The sequence below is a fragment of the Bombus vosnesenskii genome, unplaced genomic scaffold (genome assembly GCF_011952255.1).
Source record: "Bombus vosnesenskii isolate JDL3184/JDL3185 unplaced genomic scaffold, Bvos_JDL3184-5_v1.1 scf7180000013340, whole genome shotgun sequence".
Taxonomy (NCBI): Eukaryota; Metazoa; Arthropoda; class Insecta; order Hymenoptera; family Apidae; genus Bombus; species Bombus vosnesenskii.
Window position 1 is genome coordinate 1,610,690 of NW_022882977.1, and position 26,966 is coordinate 1,637,655.

The 26,966-nt window shown below is 32.9% G+C and overlaps 2 protein-coding genes and 1 long non-coding RNA gene across 8 annotated transcripts; 1 reads left to right on the top strand and 2 right to left on the bottom strand.

The window, feature by feature from the left end:
- Window positions 1-1,147: 1,147 nt before the first annotated feature.
- On the top strand, window positions 1,148-19,330 carry LOC117236156 (sarcospan). 5 transcript variants are annotated; one of them, XM_033498879.1, is made up of 9 exons: window positions 1,148-1,893; window positions 5,006-5,183; window positions 6,603-6,944; window positions 7,359-7,590; window positions 8,341-8,521; window positions 9,083-9,283; window positions 16,313-16,479; window positions 16,572-16,667; window positions 16,966-19,330. In XM_033498879.1, the coding sequence occupies exons 4-9, from the start codon at window positions 7,465-7,467 to the stop codon at window positions 17,371-17,373; spliced, it is 1,179 nt and encodes a 392-aa protein (XP_033354770.1). In that variant the 5' UTR covers window positions 1,148-1,893; window positions 5,006-5,183; window positions 6,603-6,944; window positions 7,359-7,464; the 3' UTR covers window positions 17,374-19,330. The 5 variants fall into 5 exon arrangements, with proteins under 5 accessions (XP_033354770.1, XP_033354774.1, XP_033354773.1 ...); XM_033498883.1 differs by having other exon boundaries at window positions 5,006-5,034; XM_033498882.1 differs by lacking the exon at window positions 5,006-5,183.
- LOC117236157 lies at window positions 1,388-4,091 on the bottom strand. The gene is made up of 3 exons (XR_004493795.1): window positions 3,196-4,091; window positions 2,655-2,829; window positions 1,388-2,573 (listed from the first exon to the last, which is right to left on the bottom strand). It is a non-coding gene; the product is annotated as an uncharacterized LOC117236157 (long non-coding RNA).
- LOC117236155 (transmembrane channel-like protein 3) lies at window positions 18,569-25,198 on the bottom strand. 2 transcript variants are annotated; one of them, XM_033498878.1, is made up of 17 exons: window positions 24,399-25,198; window positions 23,900-24,071; window positions 23,417-23,654; window positions 23,164-23,352; window positions 22,649-22,884; window positions 22,393-22,584; window positions 21,863-22,111; window positions 21,695-21,764; window positions 21,442-21,613; window positions 20,544-21,263; window positions 20,341-20,447; window positions 19,967-20,262; window positions 19,714-19,893; window positions 19,478-19,598; window positions 19,118-19,268; window positions 18,896-19,046; window positions 18,569-18,746 (listed from the first exon to the last, which is right to left on the bottom strand). In XM_033498878.1, the coding sequence occupies exons 1-16, from the start codon at window positions 24,418-24,420 to the stop codon at window positions 18,952-18,954; spliced, it is 3,210 nt and encodes a 1,069-aa protein (XP_033354769.1). In that variant the 5' UTR covers window positions 24,421-25,198; the 3' UTR covers window positions 18,569-18,746; window positions 18,896-18,951. The 2 variants fall into 2 exon arrangements, with proteins under 2 accessions (XP_033354769.1, XP_033354768.1); XM_033498877.1 differs by having other exon boundaries at window positions 18,569-18,767.
- Between the last annotated feature and the right edge of the window lie 1,768 nt (window positions 25,199-26,966).

The following is a 26,966-nucleotide window of genomic DNA, read 5'->3' on the forward strand; positions in this document are numbered from 1 at the left end:
CATGTTGTCGACCTTGGATTTTATTGTACCGTTTTATCTAGAGTTTTACGTGACTATGCAACGTCTTACATTTTTTGCACCAACTGCCCTAAGGTGATCCTTTAAAGCGGAGTATATATCATGATCACCATTCAACAGGAAAGAAAACAACGACGAAAAAAGAGTTGCAATAAGGCTGCAAGAAATTGTTCAAGGTAAACGTCAACTGTTGGGCATGACCGATTCCCCTTCTTCTTTCACCCTTTTTCTTGCTATGACAACTTCCTTCATCGAGCCTCCTTCTGAAACATGGTGGAGGACGTGAAAGTGAGGGGACAGTGGTGCTCAGATAGTTAAAAAAAAAGTAAAATCGTTTCTCTGGTTTCAAAATCAAGACATGCGGCTCTCTTATATGTATAAGTAGAGGGAAGAGAGATATAAAGTATTATAAATAAAAAAGGTGTGTCATTATCTACTATATAACAGATATATCAAAAGAGTTAACAAACATCGAAACCCCCTAATTACTAAATTACTTAATACGTCGGACCAGATCCGCAGGCTAAGAAAACACTATACTAAGCACTAGATTCAGCTACATATTTCTAATAAGCAATATTTACTTATTAATAATATTATTATTTATAAATTATACTTATTTATAAATTATGCTTACTTATAATGAGTTAATAAGTTTATTAACTTATTATAAACAATTAGCCATGTCACTGCGCCACGCCAGAGAAACTTACTCAAAGTTCTCAATGCAAGAATTGATTGTAAAGTACTTGTAAATAAAAAAAAAATTATCTACTATAAATAGAGATTATGCTGTATATTTGTATAATATTGAGTTAAAATATATTATATTATATCAAAATATTTTAAAACAAGATTTAACAAATTTTTGAAATTTTGTTTAAAAAAATATAAATAAAAAAGTCGTTGATCATTATATTTTTACTAATTTAATAACATTTTTATCCAGAAGTTTCTCTTCTAATCTTTCTAAAAATTCTATATGAGATATTTAATCTCTTTTCGTCATCTGAAAGATCAACTTTAAAAGATACGCTGTAGTTGTACTAGTTTAAAGCAATTACTATATAAAAAACAAATCTATAGTCTTTTGTTATTCGTTGTGCAAATCTCGTAAGCGGTATTTGCACCGTTTAAGTCGCATGAAATGCGAAATGTTTTGTTGATGGTAGTGTCCCTCGCCAAGTAATCGTCATCTGCATCGTGATTCGTACGATTTGAGGTACGCTGACACCTGGTATGCCTCGACTTTGGTGAACACTTTGGTGGGGTCTCGGGAGCCTCGTCGAGACGCGCGAAACTGGAGACTTCAGTTGTCACTGCGACGCCAGTGGAACAACATTGTGTTGTGTAATTTTTTCTCGAGGAATCTAAATTGTTAAGTTATTCATACTGCTACTCACGCGTTGTTAGTTCCATAGAAAAACGATGTTTTTGTGTAAAAATAGAACTTTAATAAATTACCATCGGACTAGATTCAACAAGTGTTCTTCATTCAAGTGCTTCGTACAATTTTTAAGTAAAAAACCTTTTCATCCTCGGTAAACTTTCTTTTCTGATTAATAATTTCAAATATCTGATTAATTTAAAATGAAGGTGTATTTGAATATTTTCATTCTTTCTACTTTTTAATTATATTTTATTTATATTTATCATTGCTTAATAGTTTTTTCCTATGTAAAATTGAATCAATGGTGAGAAACAATAATCAGTGTTAAATTATATAACCGGACATTCAGTGAATACCAATTGTACATTTTATCTAAATTTGACTGATCAAGGACTCACACGTGCCGAATAATAAATCCTGCAAGGATCGATAGCTGTGGTATGGGAAGGAAATCAGTGGACATTTACTGTTCTCCAGAATCCTAGGTATTTATACTGGCAGTTTCTCTCTCGTTTCACTTTCCTCTGACGATGTTCGTTAATTCTGTAACAACGAATATATCGGAACCTGGTATATATTTATGTAACGATTTATGTTACGTTATTAAGGCGAAGTAGCACGAGTATTCGCGCGTGCACATTAAGCCAGCAGCTGCGCGGATATCGTAAACAAGAAAGAAGACATTTGTCTTGTCTGATAACAGTGATACAATAAACGTATAAAACCGAAGGTCTCCATTCCGAAATATACTGGAATTTAATTACTTCGTAGCAAAAAAGATTGATGTCATTCTCTTGTTCAGACAGACACAAAATAAACATGTATCTTCCTGAAAGACTGAAGACAGAAAAAGAGATATTTATGAGTAACATAAGCTTTGTATTATTGTGAAATATTCTTTTTTTTTAAAAAGAAGATATAAATGTTGTCTAAGATTTTAAAGTCCAAATAGAGTCGCACGAATAGATGACTTGTTGGCGAAGATATGAAATATGCTTTTCATTCTATTGTATATTGTATGCGTACAAAGGCTCGAAGACAGGATCCTTCCGGTGATCTTGCCTCTTTTAAAGCTCATTTTGTATGAAAGACGTCGAACAATGGCGTGTAAAATAGGGCGACATCGCACTTTCAGGCCTCGATAAGAGTCGCACGTTCATGAACCCTGGGAATGGTTTGTAACCGGAGAATTTAATTAGAATAATCGTAGGTCGCACGTGCTGAACGTTTTCTCGCGCAAACTTACTGAATTCCCGCCTTTAAGTGTCTGGAATGCGTTGAATTATTTGCGAATCTTTGAACTTTTCCTCGTCAACTAGTGTCAGTCACTTTAGAATATTCTGTCGCATTAAAAAAGAAACATCTTAGGACATTAGCATTTTTATACGGTATGTATTTTTCCTTCACCTGGCACCAATCACCTATGGATATTTTATTTTATTAAAAAAAGCAACATCTGAATTGGTTTTTCATGTCTATGAATAATTAAGAAAAAAATGAAGAGAACTTTAAGAATAAGAAAAAAATATTACAAAATACATAGTATTATTGAGAAATTGTAATATCTATAGCATATGTATTGTATGTATATTAAAAAAGAAAGTATTGCAATTACATTCACTATCAATAAAATGTGTTGTACACAATATTATTCTTTACGTCTCTTCATTTATGAAATAATTACCTTTGTCTTTGTCCAATTAATTGTATAGTAATGTACATTCTAATATAATTCAATTCATTGATGACGACAATTATAATTTATTCTAATCATGAAATATACGTACGCGTATCAATTATGTATACAGTTGATTACATTTTCATGAGTGCAATTGCTAAATCTGATCCAAGTGCGGGATTGCACTTTGATGTGATCTTAATCATGATGAGGACATTGAATTAACTGCTGTACAATTTATTTTAGTCTCCATTTCATACGTTCTGTTGTTCCATTCATTATGATTCTATCTAAAACACATAGAGTATTTAGCAACATGATGCCCTTAATATTTATAACATTGGAATATTTTGCTTAGAAATTCTGAGTAATTGTAATGATAATGTAAGTCAAGTCGATAAAACAGTTCGACTATTTAGTATAACGGAATCCATCTATTGCACATGTTAATATACATAATTACATTGCAGGGATTAAGTTGTCCCATTTGTTTAATGTAACATCACGTATGATCGCAATTCACGACTTTTCAATTATTCTTAAATATTCTGAATCAGTCGTATTTTTTGTTAGCATACAAATATGTTTGTTACAGAAATACGTTTAATAATAATTTAGATATAATAGTGATATAAGATTGGATAGTAAGTATAGATAATATACTAGAGATTAAATAACCTATAAGATTATTCTTAAAAAAATATGCTTTTAGAATGATAAATATTGTTCAGATTGGCAATTAAAGAATTTACGTAGAAAATGAAGCTATTTTCCTTTGGAACGCGATTATGTAATCTTATGAATTTTCTACCTTATAGTTGGCAACACCACATTTTGGCAGGCATACGTTCATACATCCACGTAACACACAAATAGATCGCGATGGGTTTATCTCATTCCCTATAATTAAGTACAGGAATGATCGAGCGCGTCATTTTTACAAAAAGATTGACAGGAACTCATGAATTTTACGATTACATGATATTCTAAAAAAAGCAGCGGTATTATTATATCTAACTTAAATGCAGGAAATAACTGGAAATAAGAGATAGTAACTGCGTTCTAGTCTAGTCTTGTCTCATTATGCATTCTTTTGTTATGAGGTTTTTTAATCGGCGCTGGTTTCCTTTGAGATATACGACGAAAAAGAAAAAACAGGAAAATTACATATCATTAACCGTTTTAGAAACTTCTAGAATGCAGTACAAACCGAATCGAGTGGAAATTTTTTCTATCCAAGTCTAGTATCATATGAAACAAAACATTGCAGTACTTATATCTGATAAAAATACATATTTGGACACTATATTAAGCTTTTATGTATAAATTCTATGCATTATATAAAACATTTGAAACAATCTGAAAATGTATGTAGAAGTTACACGCACTTGCTGCAAACGTATACATTCAGCAAAGAATTGGTATACAGTATAAATAACCAGCTTAAACACATAATAAATGATAAAGATGGTTCCACTGAATATTGAGGTTTATTGATATAATAGATAATTTTCTGTTTAAATATTTTCGTAATCTCTGTGAAATTTATATTCGCACTAAATATCTTGTAGCTCTTAAGTATGGACGTACATTTTTAGATTTGTTTCAAACTTTACCAATATAATCATTATAGTCATATCTCATTAAAACGCTAATAAAATTGCAAAATTTTCCTTACAATATACATAATATATTCATAAAAGATTTCTGCAAATGTTGAAATACTTTTGTGAACTACTGTCTATGTCGTACATATTTGCAAATGATTTAATTGAGTTGAAAGCAAAGATTTAAATATGATAATCATGCAATTTTCTATGCGTTCGCAAATCTTCTAGAGTTCAGTAAACTCCTGGTCACGGTGACGTGACTGTGAGCGCCGCATAAAGGGGCTTAATGGAGAAATGACTTATTTCCAGCCGTAACCCGAACACCGGTCCGAGCATAGGTAGGTCACATCATTGTACAGAGTCCCAACGCGCCACGGTTTCATTGCGTCGCGTACCATATTGCGCAACATCGGTCGGTATCTATTAACTTCAGATCTGGTATCGTGAAAGTAAAGCGCCGCTCACAGTCGTCTAATAGAAGATCCAGGTAGTACTATTGTATTATAATATAATGTTGTATTATAGTTAGATAATTAATAACGAACCTCTGTGGTATAACTGACCATCACAAACATTGACGGAACATTTGACTTCAATTTTTGTGACTAACTTTTTATTTAAATTCTGAATATCAATAATTCAGAGTCTCACTTAGAGATACTTCTCAGATACTCATTTAGAGAGAAAGTATGTATTTTTATTCTATAAAGAAAATTGAATTCAGAAATTGAATTCAGAAAACTGATCTTATACGAATTATAAAAATTTGTGTTACTTTGGTAAGAAACTTTATATATGAATTATATTTATACATATATTAATAGAGCACATATATGAAATAGAATCATAAATTCTACGTTTCTATATTTACAGTCTTCTCAGCTACATACATACTTACCATTAAACGAAGAAAGTATTTGTGCTGATAATACATACTTTCTAACAGGATCTCATAACGTTGTAGCTTACTTCTGTAGAATTTTCTATATTCGTGACACATTCATTTGAAACTCACCTGTTGCATATTACGAAACATAGCTTCGCAATAGCAAGTTTTGTATTCGCTATGTACCACTTAGGTTATAACGCACGTGGTCCACGAAACGGGTATTTAATTGACTGTGCTTCTTGTCTCACGAGGTCAGGGCAATCGAATCAACGACGATGAACGATGCTCGTAGTTCCCACGGGAAAAAGTTACGTTTTCTTTTAAGTACGTTCCGAGGGTCTGCAAAGGGACCAGTTCATTCCTCCTGAGGAAACATTTCACGTGCAACGAGGTGTGACGTTTCATTATATTGTAATTTCAAATGATTCATCAGTCTGAAAAGATTACCTGACTTTGTTGACTTTTTTAGTATACGAATCATAACACATAAAATATATAAAAATTGTTTACATACATAGATAAAACTATATATAAATTATTTTTACCACTTTCTTTTTATATTCATAAAAGTCAGTCATAAGTTGATAAATAGCTAAATACGCTACTGTATAATCATTCCAAATTGTAGAATATGCGACCAATCAAATTAATCATGTTCTTTCATCCTAGTTTGAAAGTTCGCCTGCTTAATGCACTTTCAATTATGTTCGACAAAAGCACTAGGAGTACCAAACTAGGCTAAATAACTGTTATTAAACTTTTTATTTCCGTAATTACTAAAAACATGTAAGTGTTTTTATAAGTGTAAGTATATTTATTAATTTTTATCATATCGGTTTCATTGTAATTACTTCTATATAATATATGTATTTATGTGTGTACATCAAATCGGCAGTTCTGTGTTAATAATTAAATACGCTACGTTACGCGCACTTTTCTCAAGTAATTGACACAAACCGATTGAATCAGAAAACGATACGTATATTCCCAGACTGACGATTTCTCTTTATTTTTCAGACGTTTACGGGGTGACGGATAGCGGGCGCACGTGACTGGTCACGTGGATAGAACATCAGAGAAATCGAGGAACGCTGATCGTGGTGGTTCTACGACTGTTTTCCTTCGTTTAAACCCAGATAGAGAATTCGACGCGTGACTTACGATACATCAAAGGAGATTAAGAGAAATTTCTCCTTGATCCATCGTCCGCAAATCAGCTATTGTGATTCATACAATGATCGTCTAAGGTGCAGGTGTGTTTGCGGGAAGTGGAAGATTTGCGGTTTGAAGATCAAAGAGGTGTAATTTCTCTGCCCGTCGCAAGGGGAAACCTTAATATGAGCTGACACGACCGTTCAGGTACAAATATTAACTTATTAAACAGATCGTCCTTTAATAAAAAATTTTATAATTAAAATTAAAAATCTAATTATTAAAAGATAATAAAAATAAATTTCAGATAGCTCGATTTCAATTTTTCCAATTATAAACATGGTACAATTTAATTTCGACCGAAATTTGGACAAATGTACTAAAAATAGTGGATCTATAAATAAATAAATTATTATATCCATGAAATTCAGCGTGTAAGGAGTTAACTCTTCTTCTCCGGACTTTAAAACAATTTAAACTATTTCGTTAAAAATTAAACACTTAGTAAAATTTGAAATCTGAAATTTTTAACTTTAAATTTCGATTTGCTTATTTGAATTTAAAATTCTGATTGTGTAATAAGTAACGTCTAAGTAACGAATTTGCATTGTTCTATTTTAGTTGGAGACAGCATAGGTATCTTTGACGAGGTCACGAAGAAAATCTTATCACGCTTCATCGTAACTTCATAGCCGCCGGAAGTGGTAAGAAGAGGAAGAATCGCAGGATGCCTGGCGAGGTGCGCGCGCAACCCTTAGACCCAACTATGTACGGTGGTAGCATAATGCAGCCCGACGAGGAGATTCAGTACGCGCCAAGGAGTCGTCCTGTTAGCTTTTACGATAATTTTAAGGTGAGCCCTAGTACCATACCACGTGTTACTGTCTATGTTTATATCTTGATACACAGTCAGTGTTGAGAATCCATTACAAGACCAATAATATCCATCATAATGGACAACGATATTTAATACTTAAGTATCATCAACTAAAGAGTACTTAAATAAAAATTAATTTTTATGTTAATATCTCCATATAAATGTTAATCGACTTTTCTTCTTACATTTATTTATGTTATTTAACTAATTTTTCAGACTAAATACTAATTAATTATCTTATTTTATACATAAGATATAGAGTGGTGTGTGGTTGGTCTTCTTATGAGATAATATATGTTTGTGGATCACTTACTGATCAAGTGCGTTCAATTAATTTAGACTTGCCTCAATGAGCAGTCTATAGTCTGACCACAAATTTGGTTAAACGAAAAATGAGAGTGAAATAAACCGCAACGCATGATGTATGAGAATTATCGACTCGTATATACATAAGTAAAAGTACACGATGTTTATGTGAGAATATGTTTGATCAACGACATCAATTTTACATAAATTACAGTAAATATATAAAATGAATTGCTGTAATTCGATCGTATAATTGGACGTTAAAATTAAATTGTTTTTTTTTTTGTAGTATAAGTCCATGTATTTGATTATATGTTGTTGGTATAAAAATTACATATTGTTATATAGATTCTCTATGTCGTTTAATTGAAATGTGATCAATTCATAATAATCTCTGCATTTTTTTATTTCGCTGTTCAGGACGTGCCAATGGTGGCACCTTGCGTGACTTCCGCTCTAAGCGCCGACAATTTGAATCAGGTTCGTGACAACGGTATTAGCTCGTCGATGGCCACGGCCAATAACAACAATAACAACAATCGAGTGAGTAGCGCAGTCAGTGCTGGTAACGTGTCGAAGATCCAGAACGCCAAGGTCACCGGTAAGTTTAGTGAACTTATCATTCTTTTTTCTACTTAATTATTTCCCTGGTGGAAACGGTTATTCATTATCAATTCAGATATAAGATATATGTACAATAACAAAAGAAAAATAAAATAAGTACATACTATTAAATGATGTTTTAATATTCTTCGTTATCTTCTCCACTCTTGAGTGTTAATTAAGATAACCGGAGGGATTTTTAACTTTAGACGGAATTGGATATGCCTTCACTCTCCCTAGGAAAGTTATTTGACTGTAAATAGAACGGTCACGAGTGAAATTCGGTCGGACACTTTGCTGGCACTAGGTATTCGAGCAAACTTTCTCGAATTTCATTTTATTCGTGCATCAGACAACGTCGTAGTAAAACAAAGCCGGGCAGAAAATCTTGCGCGCTTTCTAACCATACCATCTTGATAATATATATGATTCTAATAAAAAATTGAAAAAGAATCAATTTTTTAAAATTCAAATGAATTATAATCTAATTAAATTGGAAGAAATCTAATAAATTATAATTTTGCTTTTCTCGTGTAATGGTCGCAACTTACCGTGGCAGGTGCAGTATCGACAGGGAATATTGGGAAAATCTATCGGTTAGAAAAGGAAAAAGAGTTGGGTCGCGCCCCGTCAATGGCCAATTGTTTGTCAACCACGGTTCCCGTTAACCTGGCAGCCGCTCAAATTGCTGGTCGGCACACGCCCACAAGGAATTCCCTCAGGCACAGCAGAATGATCGTATTGCATCGCAGTGGTCATCGTAAGTACACAACCACTTTCTTTATTTAATTCATAAATCTCTACTTGTTAATTTCTTCCGTTGTTCTTTTATATTTCCATGAAATTTGTCTACTTATCTCCTATCAACATAGATAAAAATATAATCCTCTCTAAGAATTGACTTTCTAAAAAAGATATAGAATTAAGATAATTCAAATAATAAAAGAATTATTTTACTTTGTTACTTTTGTAAAATATTTACCAAATAACAGTGTACCTTTTGTTAAATTTAATTTATCATTAATTGGAGGCTAAGATACCATTGTTTAATCATATCCTCCTGTTGTTCTTAGGATGTTGCTTGTTTTTGCTATTATTATTTTCTGCTATTTAAAATCAAATACAAAAATTAAACATTCTAAGAAATGTAAGCTTCAACTTAATCGATTCCAGCTTTATCGTCATTATAACAAAAAACATTCAGTTTTTTATGTGTATAAAAATATGGTGATATATTTTAAAATAGAGTGCAAAAGTTTATAAACCTGATAAAAGTTCAGGTATGTGTAGTAAAACATGTGCAACAGAGTTCATGTTTAATTTATTTGTTTAAAATGTACTTTAAGAACTTACACTGAATCTTATTGGTTTATCATACACCGTATGATTCACACTATTAGATATCCTAGCAGGTTGTACTTTCTCTGCTGACTAATTTCACAAAAAGTTAAAAAACCTTGGATGTATTTAAGCCCATGTCTATTAACTCGCAGGATATCTCATATCGGATCTCTAGAAATTATTATTGAAGGTATTAGGAAGAGATTAGATACTTCGAAATTGTACCTAGAAGGTTCTATATAGTAACAGATTCTTGAAATTCCCATATCTCCCTTTACCATATTAATAATAAGTAAAATATCCTAATGTATAAAACCTGCTAGAAGAGAAACTTTCTCTTAGGAATTCTATACATTATGTTAATTATAGATACACGTCTCTTACGAAAATTCTTGACAGAGAAATGTTTTTGTGAGCAAATATTTAGTAATAAGATGACTTTACTATTTTTGCTTTCATGTTGAATAACACAGACGTAACGCTTGTTGATTAACGAAATCAGAGATCAGAACAGGTATGATACATGCGAACGAGGCTCGAATGTCACTGAGCGGCCTTTCACGGTGCAATAAACATTCTTTCGAAGGAAGGCGGAAAGCACAATATTGCTACAAACAATTAATAATTTATATCACGAGCGACGCATTCCCTTCAGGTTTCCTTTTTATGAAATCTAGTACTCTAGGATTTTAAATTTAAATGCGTAGAATCTTTCGAAATTTAAGTTCTCCGAAGTTTGATTACGTTTAAACTCGTTGTATCTTATTGCATTTAGTTTTCTTCATCGATCCTTTTTTGTCGGGTTCTGTATAATGTAATACCTATCTCAAAAGTTGTTTCTCCTAAGACATAACTTGTTAAATTATCACTTCTGTTAAAGAAAAGATTGGACGTCAATCGTTACACGTATACAGCCAGGTAATCATCATAACGCAAATTGGTCCAGAACAAGTCAATCTCTCTTGAGAGCCTTTCCAATGATGAAGACGCTAGTTGCGTGACTATCGCAATTTCATCCTGCATTTGTGACGACACAGTCACAATAAAACAGTGATATCGAGGTTGTTGCTAAGAGAGTAAAAAAATTATGGTTAAACCCTCAAGGTATAGAAAAGCCTTAACATTTTCTTCTTTTTCTTCCATAACAAACATGTTCCGATTTTTATAATCATGTTGTCCAATTTAATATTTCTTGTTGTTTTCATCTTGTTGTAAACAGTTGTTTTCATCGTGTATAATATGATGTACAAATTTTGCTAAAATTGTTTCATTGAAAGCAGGTGAAACGAAGAGGTTAAGACTTTTTGGTCCGCTGGTTGCCGTGGCCGCTTTAAAGTGGTTACACATGCTTCTCTGTGAATAGCGGAAGTAGCAAGCCGGAAATATATCATGTGATCTTTTTTGAAGTGCATTCGTTCACGGGTTAGCGTGTACGAACTTTGGGTGTAACTCTAATCGCTTCTTCCGCTTTGCGTTTTATTTGTTCCTATACTAAATTTTTCAACAGCTGTACATATACATATGTGTAATCGAATTCAAAATATTTCACAAAAAATTTCCCGAATATCGTGATTCTTGCACAACTTCTATTAGCCAATTCCTGAGTTATAGGTTTATATAACTTAAGTAATATGATACTTTCAAAAAGAATAATATTGCGATGTTATGTCAGTTTAGCGAGGTATTTCTTGTTTTGCATTGGAACAAAATGCACAAACAACCGATACAATATTTGGATCCTTCATTTACAATGATGAAAGCCGAAGTCCAATATTTTAATGCAGATTTTGAGGAAATAAATATTGATACACAAGATATTTTGACTTGTTTTCGGTGTGTTGATTTGCTTAATTAAATTAACACGCTTCTGGAAAGGAGCGTTTTTTCCTCTTTGAAGTGTTACGTAAATAGCACGTGTGTCTTGCGAGGGTTTAAACGGATGAAATGTGAGCATTACTCGGTTTGGTTTTCTCCCATGTGGTAAAACTTGCGTTTGGTTCATCCCCATTCGTTGAATTCTATTTTCAGATGCAATAGGCAGAGAGTACTAAAAAAAAAGAAAAAAGATGTCGATAAAAATTTCAGCAAAAAGAAATTTAGAATAGTAGAATTTTTCCTACTTCTAAAGAAGTGTTGATTTTTAACATTATAGTTTAATAACGAATATATTAAGTTTATCATATTCATTATGAGTGCGTTGTAACGATAAAGCAAATGAGTCACGAAGCTTGACTGGAAGGTCAGATATCAAAACACGCGTATCTAAATGTTAACCTACATCGCTGCATGTTTTTAGTGATAATATACTGTGCAGCTGAAGTATTCTTTTACCAATTGCAATTTTATATATTAATGCACGTCTATTGGTTATTATTACATTGCTGCATTATCAATGTGGATCATATATCTATTCTCCATTTTTGTTAAGTTTACGTCAGTTGCGCCTGATTATAACCAAACTTTACGTGTCTTACAGAATACTTGTTATCCTGCAAAGGAATATTTGTTTGGAAATTAATGTCACTCAATGTGAATAGACCTAAATAATTAAATATGATATATATCTGTGATTTTCAATATTAAAATCACAGACATGTGATATGTCGTATAAAAAGTTACTGAATCTGTCGTGATTATGAAGTGAACGTACACGATCGCGTAATGTACAGTGATATCTGAGTTGATTAAGGATTTTCAAGAGATCGGAAGTATCGTGGGCGATGGTAGTTCTCTACAATGTAGTTACACAATTACCGTGTTTCTTATTACGCAAGTTGAACACTCGAGTCATTATTCATGTATCGAGGTCACCGGATAATGGAAACGTACCACCCAGTACGTTTCCTCACTTGCGTTGTATACTACAATTTTTGGTTTGTCAAAGTCATTTCGAAGATGATGGTTCGAATATTTCAGCCAGTTATCCTTACCTATACATTGTATTATCGCTGCACATGCTAGTACATTCATTTTCATATAGATGTCTCACTATAAAATCTCAAGTGTATCATAAGTATAATTATTTTAATTCAATTAGTATTAGTATTAGTATTAGTATAAGAATGCAAGGCTATATTTTCATGTTAACGGAATTTCTATAAGTTTTTTGTAAAGTTCAGCATAGTTTTTGTTCGACCCCTGCAGACGATATTCTGCAGGAGAATCCTCTTCTCTTATAATGAGCATATATACACATACACATGCAGCAAATACAAACATAAGATCCGCATACAATGGGAACGACACGCATTCGAGTCTTGCATTCTTACACCGTGTGAATCGTTCCGCGAATGAAAAAGCGATAGCGTGCTTGCATCCGGCACAAATCACTTTTTTGTCATGGAAAATTTTGAATACGAAACATGACATGTTTCACTTACATTCCATTATATCCATTATATAAAGAAGTTTCTTCTTTACTTAAATTTTATTAAAACATGTTTCTTACTCGCACTAAGTAATTTTTTAATTTCTATATAAAAAATTTTCGGGTTATTTACATATTTGATCATATATATAATAATCACAGTAGTCGTGACTCGTTATTTGAAAATGTAAAACATATCTACAATATTCATACACAGTGATGGACAGCAGAAAGTTAAAAATTGATATACTATGAATTTCATATAAAAATTTGTTTACCATATAAGTAATAATCGTCTATTTTATGATATATATATAATATTTATCGATTGTTCTTATTAAATATAAATCCATTTTGTAAAATTATGGTGTCTTTTTATATTCCTTATTTCATAAACTTTCTCTTGTCCGTTATTGTATATTAAAGTTTTTTATAGTATGTGTTCAAATACTTTTGCGAACCACTATAAATCCGATTGGAGACTAGTCCCAAGGGAGATTAATTTTTCTCTTCTTCTATTCTTGTCTGTACATACGTCTGGTACAGTTAGGATTCGTTCTATATGCAAGCCTCGTGCAAAAGAGACCCCTTATCGATTGTAGCGCGACGAATGAGAATGCGGTGTCGCTTTTTGCCCCGTCGTAAACTTCGTATATTCCTTTTCTCGCCATACGCGTTATTCGTTGGTCATCGATCTTCAGCCACCCATTAATATTCTTCGGGTGTCAACTAATATCCTGCAAGAAAAGAGTGAAAGAATTTTCTTTTATAAGGAGCATTCTACGCAGTGTAAAGCCCAATCTTCTACTTTTCTGAGCTTGTACCCGTTCTACCCCGTAATACAGTACAACCATTATAATTTTAAATCTTACCGCTTACAATACTGTGAGATTTCTTTAAATTATTCAAAATAAATTCTAATTCTTTCTCTTGCAGATACGTTTTGCAACTCTTCAAAAATTACGTAATCGAAGGTGATGTTTCCCGCCCCTTTTCAAAATCTCCGTGTTTCATATGTGAATGAGATTTACTCATGGTATTGTAGGGTGCAGTATATCATTATCGACTGTCAGTCAGGCAACGAGGGTTTAAGACGCGTTCGCTATTCTTCGTGCGAAGAGCTGTCCTTGCAGTGTTCTCTTTCCTGGACATGGGAAACTCAGCTGGGTATGCAGCCATACAGAATTATTTCTGGAGATTATTTCCCCCCTTTTCCAACTGAAGCTTTTCCAAAATCCTTCCAGGCCATTATGAGTTCTTCGATTCTACCAATATGGGTACTGAATACGTTAACAATGGATACAGAAGAATTTTATAAAAATAACAATCAAATCTTTTAACCTATTCTTCTAGCTAGACTGTGAATGTTTATGTAGATGAACTTAAGCAGAGATTTGTTTCATTTTATACACATTTAATCATGTGCTTCGTGCTCCTCTGTACCTTTTTTAAATTTCTCATAAATGCATAAACATATATAGCCTACCGATAAAAATGTTCTTATAGTATCAATTACATGGCAATATTGCGACAATACAAATTTTTTCCATTCAATAGGAAAAGCATATTTTATTATATCTGCCATTACGTAAGATAATCTTAGTGCCTACGTTATAAATGAAATATCGTTAATTCCAGATTTCTTTGATCGTACCTGTCACCGATTTCGCAAGACCGCTAATGGAATCACGACCTATCGCCATCAACATTAGCACAAGTCAGCATGACGGTGGGCGAGAGCGTTAACGCGTTACTTTTCTTTTTTCTTTTTCTTTTCTCTACCTTTGAATTACCGTTGCAAACGGTGCACAAAGAATTCTGGTGGGCGAGTTTCCTGACGGCGAAGTTTGACATCGCATCGGCAAGGACGGCACATGTTCGATCGTTCGGTTGAGATACCTTGTAAGGAGGGACAGCGAGGTCGTTTCGTTCGGAAACTCTCCTTTCTTTCGGCCCTACATTCGTTTCTCAGAATCTGTCACGTCGTATCGACCGTCGATCGCTATGGGAAAATGTGTGTCGTGAGCTGCGAGAAAAACACCAGGAGATAGCACCGTACGTGCCCCTGTGTAAAAAGCGGCATGACTAGCTTGAAAGAAATCTTCCTCTCGCTCATATGTATATAGGTTATGGCTCATATTGAAGTCCAAGTCTTGCACTTCTCATTGATAAACATCAGTGTCATCACACGACTGCGGGTTTTTATGTATTTATAATAGCGATTTTCAACCAGTGTGTCATGGGAATTTTTTAAATATGCAATATCTGACTATATAGTCAAGGTTTACATTTTCGCTTATTTTTTCCCCTTAGATTATCAAATAAAAAATGACAATATCCGAGATAACAATAACCGTCTGATGTGAATGCCCTATTTTGAACCAAATATGTATGATATATTCTTTTGTTTTGGTGTGATATTGAATTTCAGTAATTAAGCGTGCAATGAGGCGAAGAATATCGAAAATCGCTGATCTATGGAAAAAGGGTGCAAAAGTACAAAAATGTGCATAATACGCAAAAATGTATAAAATATCCAAGAAGCAAATCCCTATCTATGCCCTGCATATACTCTTCTAGTTATTTTCATAAGAATATGAATTTGCATAAATATCCGCAGGCTAGTCATCACATCAGTATCATCATTTTGTTATTAATGTTTTCATCGGATTATGTACGAACGTACATACAAACGAATAGATAGAATGAAATCAATGTTTTGTTCGTATACGAAGTAGGTAGGATGGATAGAGGTATGTTATGTAATTGGATAGGTAACCGAATGGTATTAGCGATCACATCTTTTAACTACTCGTTAAGTGAGTTGGCATATAGATTAAACGTCTCACCTGTTGATAAGGTTTTATTTTTTGTTGTTGATCATTAGGTCCTTAAACGAGTTTAACTTTATTTTATCTTCTTAACTAATTCAATCCATGTACATATTTGTTTACTATGTACTTTACTCAATTTGAAAAAATGTGTGATGAAAGGACTGATCGCCGCGATAATGAAATATATAATAAAAATAAAAATATTTAGTAATAGAACAAAATGTTTTAAATATTTCTTCTTTTTCAGGACCTCAAAAATTCTTACCGCCGTTGGTTTATCACTGGCGGTTAGGACGGTGTTTAGCAGCGTTGCAAACGATTCTCGGTATCGCGATAACTTCGTTGTCATTATGGTTATTACTTTGGGCACCTCATCTACCTGTGACGGATAATCCCTATTGGAGTGGAATGCCGGTGAGTATTCAAGCAATGACAGTCTTTGACCGTCTTCTTGGAAAACATCGTTTTCTGAAACACCGTTAATTCCTTCCTTTCTTCATTTGCAGTTGTTACTTTCGGGTAGCTTCGGTATTTGCTTGCTGTGCTGTTTCAAAAAGGAATACCCCGTCATGAGTCCTGGATTGTGTCTCACTTTGATCAAGGTGATTGTTCATCATTTTAGAATACATGAATATATTATTTTCAAACGAAGTACTTTGTATTCTATGGAATTTTTTAAATGTCTAAAGACTAATTAACAAAATTTATTTAATCGTACATAAATTATAGCTTTCCTTGTAATTTAGATTTTAAATTCAGTCATCTTAAAGTAATCAAATGAAATATCTATTTTTTTCTTTTTTGTTAGTACCGAAGTTCGAGTCACATTTTTTATTCAACATAGTTTATTGCTTTATTATTTAAGTATTTCCACTAGTATCTTTTCTTTTTTTTAAACAGATAATCAGCGTGCTACTGGCAACTCTAGCAACAGTGACCTGTTCCATCGCGTGTGTATTCTCTGCGATACACCTGGCGCGTTTAATGGGCCTGGAATGCAACCCAGCGCGGGTATTAAACGCTACCTGCGTGTGCAGGCCTCGTGGGAATACGTCGAACTTCACCGAATCGGCAGTTAGATACATGGATTTGAATTGTCCCGAAGTAGAGAGTATTTTGATCATTCTTCTCATCTTTTCCACCACTTGCAATGCCCTTGGAGCCCTAGTATCGGGCTGGTATACCTACCTACATTGGAGTACCAGACACAAAAGGCCAAAATACATGCAAGTGAGAACCACTCCGATCAGTGGGAACAACTTCCTCAGCAGCAGGCCAATATACAATCCAAATTTGAACGAACGATGACAGTCTTCACATGATACTGACGAAGAAACATCGTATCTTCGTTATTCATCATTAACGATGGATGATGGAGTATTCTAAAGGTGTTTCGAAGTTAGCAATGACAGTTTCTCCCGGAAATTTAGCAGTGAATGTTACATAAACAACAATAACGGTGATTTTACTTAAAAAAACTCGTTGGAGGAGCTCTTTTTATATATGTGTTTTAATACGACAACGGACTAATAACGAAATACTTCTGTTTATATTGAGGATACATACCAAAAGTAACACGTTGAAATACGTGTGAGCTAGTCTTGGATAATAAAATAGATCTACAAGTGGTTCTTAAGCGAAAGTTTGTAATACAGTATGTATAAACTTAGGGAAGATTAGAATAAGTGGTAAGAAATTATATTTATAATTGATTAAAGTGGTATTTAATAGATAAAAGTCAAGAAGACTAGGATAATGATCGCGTAATTGAATTTACTAATTATTTAAAAACCTTCTTAATGTGTTCTTAATATTTATTACACCATAACTAAAGAGTACATTGCTAAGTAGGTAGTAATTGGTATGTTTTTAAAAAGGATGAACGTAATTTGTTGTTAACATGTCAAGTCACGTAATGCAACTTTTGATAATTCATCGATAATGTAGAAAAACTTCATAGGTTATAATATCTGAACTAAAACACATTCTCTTTTACTAAAGAATAACATACTTGAGTAGTTTCATATTATTATTATAAGGTTAATTAAAAGGAAACAAGTTCTTTTCGATAGTGGAAACGTATTCAGAAAGAAATCGAGTCAGAACTTGATTCCTGCAAAGTAATTTTCACGATTAATTTACGCGTGGATCGTCAGTATTTTAGGTGTATTATAGTAAAGAAAGCAAGTGAATGTATCGCGCGCGCGCGTGTTTGTGTGTGTGTGTGTTCGTTCATTCGTACGTATACCGTGTTTGTAATGTGAGCAAGTAAATTAGGAGCATGAGTGAAACGCTTTTTAATTTCTATACTTGTATATCATCGATTTTATACCTCATCGCTATTCCTGTCTTTAAGGAATGAATTTTAAAACTGCATCTATAAATTATGTCATAACGTATGCACATTGGTAGAAAATCAATTTATCAAATTTTAATAGAAACGGATGAATAAATCAGTTCAGTAACAAAACATCTGGCTGGATAAAATTGACATGTTTGTATCTTAATCTCTTGCTTTTTAGTTTTTTATTTAATTAGTTTTATGTACATTGTGATCTTTCCTAGAAGCTGATCAAGAATGACACTCTGACTTCCCCTCTACCTTGTTTATGCAAATCTCTGGTATTACGGCACAGTCACTGAATTGTGATTCCCAAGAATCGTGGAAAACTTTCATCAATCTGCTTGTAACATTTTAATGACTAACAATATACTTATTATCAATATCTATTGAGTAGATATTGGACATCTAAGCAATTTAATTAAACAATTTTATAAAGAAATAATCAAAATTTAATGGAATTTCCTGTAACTTTAAGTTCGGTATTACCTGGTATTAATTGTTCCTTTTTCATTGTAACTGCTTTCAGAAATTGTATGTTGCGTCTAATCGTGTGATATCGCTTCCTGTTCCATATCTGTTAACTCTACCACTTCCGAAGCTGAACGTTTCCTTTCATCGAAGATCATTCCTGCAACTTCTGGTTTATCTATAACTTCATTAACAGTTCAATAATAATTACTTCATTAATTATCAAATTTCGCCGTTTACCTTTTGCAGTTCTTGTTTTTGCCGATCTCTTAGATAAAGCTGGTAACATTCTTTTCCATTTCAGAAAGGACGAGTCAGACAGTTCTTCTCTTTTCTTCACTATTTTAAATAATTTCCGTCGTTCCTCAGTACGTTCATGACGCAGTTGTATCTGAGCAAAGTCAATAATCAATAAATTATCAAACTTTTACAATAACTAAATGAATAGATGCACCGACAATAAAAAAACAGATGTATACTTTTTTAGTTGAACTAAGGCAGATTAATTAAAATTCTAATTTGATAAGTTCATAATCAGGATATTTCTATCTAGTAAATAATATTAATTTTTCCATTCGGGAATTATAATTTCATAAGTACCTTTAAATCATTATTAGCTTCTCTTAAAGAGTTAGTTAATGAGACCATGTAATAAATAATGAGTACCATAAGAACAATTAGTGGAATTATTATGCCAGGTGAAGTAATGTAATCAAGGCACCTGAAAATGTTATAAAACAAAAAAATGGTAAATAAATGTCAGTAAACATGAGATATTCTTTCTTAGTTCCTTTTTCAAATTTATATTTTTTTTTAAATAAAATATACTACAATACTTGTTAATTGGATCAGGAAGAGATTTAGTGAGCTGTTTAGTTGCTAACTGGTAAATTTTCTCGTAACCAGAGAATGGACCACAATCCCAGGATGGTTTAACCCAAACTATGGCATAGCCAACAGGTAGAATATATAAACATAACATGGTCAACAACAGAGCATAGTAAAAGTTATTGGACCTGCAAAAATTAATACTTTAGAATAAATGGAATTAATAGATGCTAAAAATAAAGAGAACAATTTTTTAAATACCTAGAGGCTCGAAAAACTACTTCATGCGGCACATTACAGGTAAGAACAGCCCAGGATCTTAAATACATAAGAATTCCAAGTTTTAGAAGATTCAGGGCTGTTAATCCTGGGCTGAAGAACATCCCCATCCAAATAATTCCTTGATTATTTACCAAATGAAGTATATTTTCAGCAATCTTGAAATCACCATACTGAGGAAATTGCTTTTCTAGATCCCAACACCAACAATTATTCATGTATCGTACAAAAACTGCACGGAAGAAATCTATACTAAGCGTGGTCACAATGCTGAGTATCTGTGATAAATAAACAAAGTTTTAAAAAATATTTAAAGTGAAGAATAAACATTGAAAAATATTAAAAATTAAATTCACCAAGTCCATGACGGTGAGCTTAGCAAGTTCTTGACCAAACATCGTTTCCCAGCACAAACGACGAGGCTTTTTCCGAGCTTTTATGTCTAACGGATTCGGTGAAGAGGCTAGTAGAAGAAATATTCAAGTATAAAAAATATAAGTTAAAGATTAAACGATAATATTTTTAAAAGTATAGTATACAAATTATACTTTGTTTATACTTGTATTCTGTGTAGTTGTTGTGCAAATCTTCTCAAAACATTTTGTGACGTAATCCTTCTCTGAGAGAGGTATTACACCTTCACGTAACGTTGTCGAGGAAAGATCGATAGTGGAAATTTTATTAGTATTTTCTGTACTAGATTCTCTATTAAATGTAATCGTGTTCATCGAATGTTCAGTGTTTGTATTCAATGTTGTAATTACAGAATACTCAGATGTATCATTTATTTGTGATGACATAGATGATAATGTGATAAATTCTTTTGTCTTCGTGGGAAAAGTTTCATTGTAATCTTCAGTAATGATACTAGAAATAGTATTTGTACTTGTACTTATATTATAATCGCTTTCTTCAATTGTTTCGCTATAAGCTGTAGATTCGTTGAAGAAAATACTAGTCATAGAAGAACTATCAGTTTCTTCAGTAAAATTTGTAAAAGAAATTTCTGTGAGATTTTCGAAGATAGTGAAAATGGTGGTTGCTTCAAATGTATCATTTTGTTCAAACATTTGCGTTGTAAACTCTGTCTCTTCAGTTATATTTTTAGTGGAAATGGATGCAGATTTGTTCAGTTCGTTTGATGTAATATCGTCGTAATTATCGTATGTATAATCCAGAGGAGGATAATCTCCGACATTGTATATTTCTTCCAGGGATTTTTCATCGAGTATCGGGTTCAGATACAGACTCGCGGGTATGAATGAAAACGGTGGCAGTGCTAAATTATTCAATATAAAGAAATTGTTAATGTATATTTATGTGACAACTAAACGAATTAAGACAGAAGAAGGCAAAAGATAGAGACTAGAAGATTCTGTCCATTAATGTAACTGCAGTCGAGCTCCTTTGTCTAGAATAAAAAATTATGTAAAATATTAATGATGATAAAGACATACTTGTTTCAGGAAGTTCACTTCTATATTGCATTGCAGTGACATTGTTTGCCAAGATTAAACTTAAGGATGCTAATGTCACGACCTGTTGTGATTTCTTCATACTATCATCACATTCGATAGATATGTATTTGCAGTTCTTAATTGTTTCCTGAACATATTCTAAATCTTGCTTCTGTAACATCAACAAACTAGATGTCTTCTTGAACCTCATAATTCAATAAACATATCATTACATAGATACAAGTTCACTTGCCATTGAATGGATCTTCTCAAACAATGCGAATATTAGTGAATAAAAATTCAATAAATTGAGAACCATTATTCTGTGAAAAGTCAATTCAATCATCAAATTAATAATTATAAAATTTGAAACTAAGATTCCTAATGGATGTGTCAGAGAAAAATTGTTTATAATACACACCGTGCAAGCTGCAAACGCAGCTGTTTCCTAGGATGATAGCTCTCCAGTAGTCCCAATATCTCAAAGAACGACGGGAACACGTATGTGATCAAGGACAGTACGACCGTAATTTCGTTTTGACGCCACCAATTGGTCTGTTCGAGTTCCTCAGAACTTCGTACGACCACTTTTACCACGGCATACGCTGACAATCCGAATAATGCAATCACAGATGTGTTTACGAAGATCCTCATTGATATAATCCTCCAACTAAAATTTTCCAAAGCATTAAATTTATGAGGCAAAATAATACAATTACAGGGATCCACTAATTTAATAGAAGTGAAAATAAATATAAGTAAAGAAATTATTTGCATTAATATTGCAGGTATTTGCAAATGTAACCTAGAATAAGTTTTATAAAAATGTAAATAATATAGAAAAAGATATGTATAATGGAAGAATAATTTTATTCTTAATAATAGTGATTTTATAAAAAAGAAGATATTGAAAAATGATAAAGCAGTAGATATTTCTTCGAGTAATCTTACTTCCTTTCATCTTTTTCTTTTTCAGCTTCCTCTAACAAAGCTTCTTTAAATCCAAGAACGATGCTCGCCGTCCTATTGTGCGCAGTTTCAGTATTCCCAATCATGAAGTCCCATCCAGTGAATAACTTCCAAGAAAACACGCACTCGTCGTCTTTCTCCGTGAGTTTGCTCAATCGTGAATTTTTTGCCATTCTAAGAAAACCGTCAATATAATTTTTTGTAAAGAATTAACAATTTGATTTGTAGATAGCCGTACTTGCGTAATATGGCGACGAAACTGTAGATATAAATGACCAAATTGGTGACGAAATAAGCTAGAGGTAATCTGTAACCACTTCCAGAATCTTGATTTGTGTACCAGCCATAAAAGAACGGTGAATACCTTAGGATGCCCTCGAATTCCCACAGAGTTAATAAGTGCTTCGATTTTATCTTCTCCTCCTCGGGCATTATCTTCCGCTCCCCTGCTGCTGCCTGGTCTGCTGTGAGCATCTGTCGCGAAGAATATCTGACGAAATTTGAGCGACTACTTTTCTTCGTAGTAGGATTTCAACTTCCTTCAATTTCTCAAATCCAAGTTTTCAAGTGCAATAAAAAGTTGATTGATAAAAAGTTGAAACTTGAGTGATTTAAAAATGATGGAATTATAATAATACTCTACTTTAAATTATAATCGACTGTCATACAAATTATATCACATATTTTTCAAATGATCTTGAATAGTCTCCAACAATAATTATTTAGTTAATGGTAACTATTATATTACCATACCTCAGGAATGGCCACAAAAGCAGTAAGAATAACTGTCATGACAAGGTTAATCCAAAACAACCAACGAAGAAAGGTAAAATACGAAGCCACTGCTGAACCAAAGTGTGATTCGATTTCCTTTATACGAAGTTCCCATGGCACCAACCATGTTTGAAGGTTAACCATCTCTCTCCGACAGTATTGCCATTTCTACAAATTAAACGTTGTCAATAGAAAAGATCTATATGTACCAACAGTTTTTTAAAATTATTACCTTGGTAATAAACAGGGAAATCCGAGCAATAACGTCTTTCGTGCTGCGAGTGTGAGCCAGTCTTTCCTGAAGAACTCCCTCATGTCTTCTAACGTAGGATTTTGCTTGTCGTACTAACTTAATCTTCCGACAAAGTGGCCAAGCTTGTTGCTTCACTCCACTCAACACTTCTTTGTGCATTTTCAACTTTTCAAATATCTGTTCTTGACTTCCACTTTCTCCAATGGAGATCACCGTTCTGTACAAGTTTACACGGATACTATCTTTATTTCTTTCCATATTAATCATCAATTAACATTCTTTGTATGTTTATTTTAAATATTTTTAGTATTTTAATGTATTATGTAGCATTTAATACTTGTAATATTTCCATACTTTCTATTTTTTCTATTTAAATTATTTAGCTTTTAATAATCGCTTTTTAAATTTTACAGGGATAATTCTTATAATCGATAAACGTAAGATTGAAAGTAATATACTAACTCTCCGGAACTTATAGTGTAAACGGAAGATCTTCGACGTAGCATGGCTTCAGCCTCGGCGTTGAAGGGAGAGGATGGACGACGTCTCCGTCTGCTTTGTCGCCGACTAGAACTCCGTCGTTGCATGATCTCACACGCTGAAGCAGAATATTCATCCTCGTTGGCCTCTTCCTCTAAAATTCATTAAACATTCACATTTTATATCTATAAATTAAATTCCCCATACATTTATTATATTACGTATCACAAATATGTACAACTGTACAAAAATTCTTAAATTTTTTCAGAACTCTTGAAAACTCCTTATTGATCCATCTACCTTCATATAATAATTAATTTTTATGTAAATAATAGAATATTTTCACAAAAATAGAGATTTATTTCTCTGATAAATTTGATAAATTATTTTCTATAATGGATTAATATGGATCGTTAAAAACACCATTCAGAATGATATGAATTATATTAGTAAATGATTTCTTTAATTTACAAATACAGACCAGCTATAGAGACTCTCTGCATATTGTAGTTTTTCACGTCAATGGCGTTTCTCTCTTCTTTCCTCGCTTGATTTGAGCAACTTTCCCTCTGGTTACCCTCGTCTTCGGTGATGACAAAGGTAACTGATCGTTCAATTGATGATTGCAGAGAAGTAACTGCCACCTACAGCAGAAGGCAAAACCAGGAAACTAGTTGGATGAATTTCACCCATAAATCATCCATTCTCACGCCACGTACTGTGCACACAATATGCACAAGCGATTGATTATCGAATGACAACGTCGAACTCAATTTTAAGTGTATAATTATTAAATTCCACGTCCCTGTTATAAACTCCACTTTAGAAAACTTTTTCATTGAACGTATTTTCTAAGGCTATTAATTAGCAAAGACACTAACACTTTTGTTGTTATATCGCAGAGGAAGCTTTAAATGAAGAAAGAGGAAATTTGCCGATGATAAAAGACACCAACTTGGATGTTAATAAAACTGGAAGATTGCAAGTTAATAAGTCGATGATTAGAGATGAAGTGAGGTCGATGGATAGGAAGGGACTGACATCGTGTCAGTAGGAAAGAACCTGGTCATTCCCTGGTGAAACCATCCCTCTGTTGAAATCTATAAGCTGCCTGTAATGTCTACTCTACTCGATATCGGGCACGTCGTGTTTCCGTCCACGACGCAAATCCTCGAAATCACGAAAGGTCGTATATTAGGAGCAAGTAGATACTTCGTTTAACGATCAGACAGTTTGTTAGGTATATATCGTGATGGTTATAGGACAAACGTGTTTTCTATTGATGTTCCAATTTACCTTCAAAAAATAAACAGCTTTAAGGGTTAGCTTTAATAGGTTTAAATAGCTTTAAGACAAAGGAGATGACTTCTTTCTTATATAACATAATCAATAACAAATTTATAAACAAGATTCTTCTATCATCATGCTATTAAAATTCTCATAGTCTTGCACTATTATTATAAAAATGATCGGTCCCTAAAATCTATATTGATATTATAATTCTTATTAATTTTTAAGCTCATAATGTCCTTCTATCTTTTTTTTCTTCTTTGTCTCCTTTGTAAAAGTAAGAAAACTATAGAATTTACCTTCTTTATAAAATAATAAAGTATTGAATTCTAAATGTTTATAATTTTTATTTTCAGCAATATGTATCTCTTGTATGGATCAATCATCGATGGCAAGAGTTTAACAAGGTGTCAATGTGAATGTTTAGAGACACGAGGTCACATGCGACATGCCGCACCCTAGATACTCATCGTGCTCACGTATAACTCGCATTCTTCACGTGACCCCACCCTGCGCTTCATAGATAATAATTCTTCTTTCCTAATCTCGCGTCGCGTAGCACGCGAGATCTATAGACTCCCGAAAATCACTCTCTCCCTTTTCGTCTACTATTTACTCTTGGGGCCCCAGAAATGAGATTTGTGAAGAGCCACGAAACGCCACGTTATCGTTATCAGTCATTTTTATGACACACCTTCGTAAAAATGAGTCATCTGTCTAAAGAAGCAGGTAATTTAAACAAGTCTTAGAATTGAATTATATGTATGTATCATTTTAATCTATACCAACTGAAATTTGAATCTAGATATGACGTATTTCCGATTTTGTAAATTTCAAACTTTTACGCTTTCTCATTGTATATCATACATACCTATGTTAATATTTCATTTTTAATATTGCATATAATTATATTATTCATTGAAACTTTACTCAATTTATTGTAATTAAATATATTATTTTATTGTTTTATTTTATTATTGAAGAAATTGTGTTGAGTTTAGCAGTATTCCATTGAAGATGATAACCATAGTCTTTTCTCAAAACTAGTACAAAAGACGCAGTTATAGGGACTAACATTAATTGTGGAAATACGGGTGCAAGAAGTTCACTTTGCAAAACTCATTTGCTAATTAGCAGAGGTATACATCTTATTAGTCACTAAACTATCTGAAAATTTATCGAACCCAATGACAGCTTTGCTACTCACGCAATGTCACTCTTTGCCGTCGACAAACACATTTGTTGATTAAACGGGCGTAACACAAATAAAAATTCTTGCTTTCTATTTTTTCAAACTTTTAATTGCTTTTTTGTTCTTTCATATGAAAGGAATATATTTAATTAGTTCTTCATTGTAGTACAGGCTCTTTTATTTATTTCAGGAAACATATGTTTGAACCTTACTTGCAGAGAAGGCTGCATCGACAATGGCATCGATTGTACTCGAGATCGAGACACAGTATTCGATCTTAAAATTCCAGAAATTTTCTCCGTGGATTCCTGTTCCATACTTTCCTTCATATCTATATTCACAACTAAAGAATTATTTTACTGTATTAAACTGGCCAAATTGCCAAATAAAAAAAGAAACAGTGATCTTTCGCGGTTTATTCTTATTAGAAACCAATCATTACACCTGCAAAATTTTCAATAAATTTCAGTTTATTAAAATTTAACCGTTACTTCACTAAAACTTTAATTCCTTTTTTAAAGATATTTCTCATTATTTTTATTATTGACAAACTTTAAGCTAAGTAAC

What these genes read in the sequence shown, in the direction of transcription:
- LOC117236156 (XM_033498879.1), top strand. Translation starts at nt 7,465, where the DNA reads ATGCCTGGCGAGGTGCGCGCGCAACCCTTAGACCCAACTATGTACGGT. An exon ending in GCTTTTACGATAATTTTAAG is followed by an intron (nt 7,591 to 8,340) that starts GTGAGCCCTAGT and finishes TTCGCTGTTCAG; the next exon opens with GACGTGCCAATGGTGGCACC. An exon ending in ATTGCATCGCAGTGGTCATC is followed by an intron (nt 9,284 to 16,312) that starts GTAAGTACACAA and finishes CTTCTTTTTCAG; the next exon opens with GACCTCAAAAATTCTTACCG.
- LOC117236155 (XM_033498878.1), bottom strand. Translation starts at nt 24,420, where the DNA reads ATGCAGAGAGTCTCTATAGCTG. An exon ending in AAAGAAAAAGATGAAAGGAA is followed by an intron (nt 22,112 to 22,392) that starts GTAAGATTACTC and finishes GGAAAATTTTAG; the next exon opens with TTGGAGGATTATATCAATGA. An exon ending in TTGAGAAGATCCATTCAATG is followed by an intron (nt 21,614 to 21,694) that starts GCAAGTGAACTT and finishes TTGATGTTACAG; the next exon opens with AAGCAAGATTTAGAATATGT.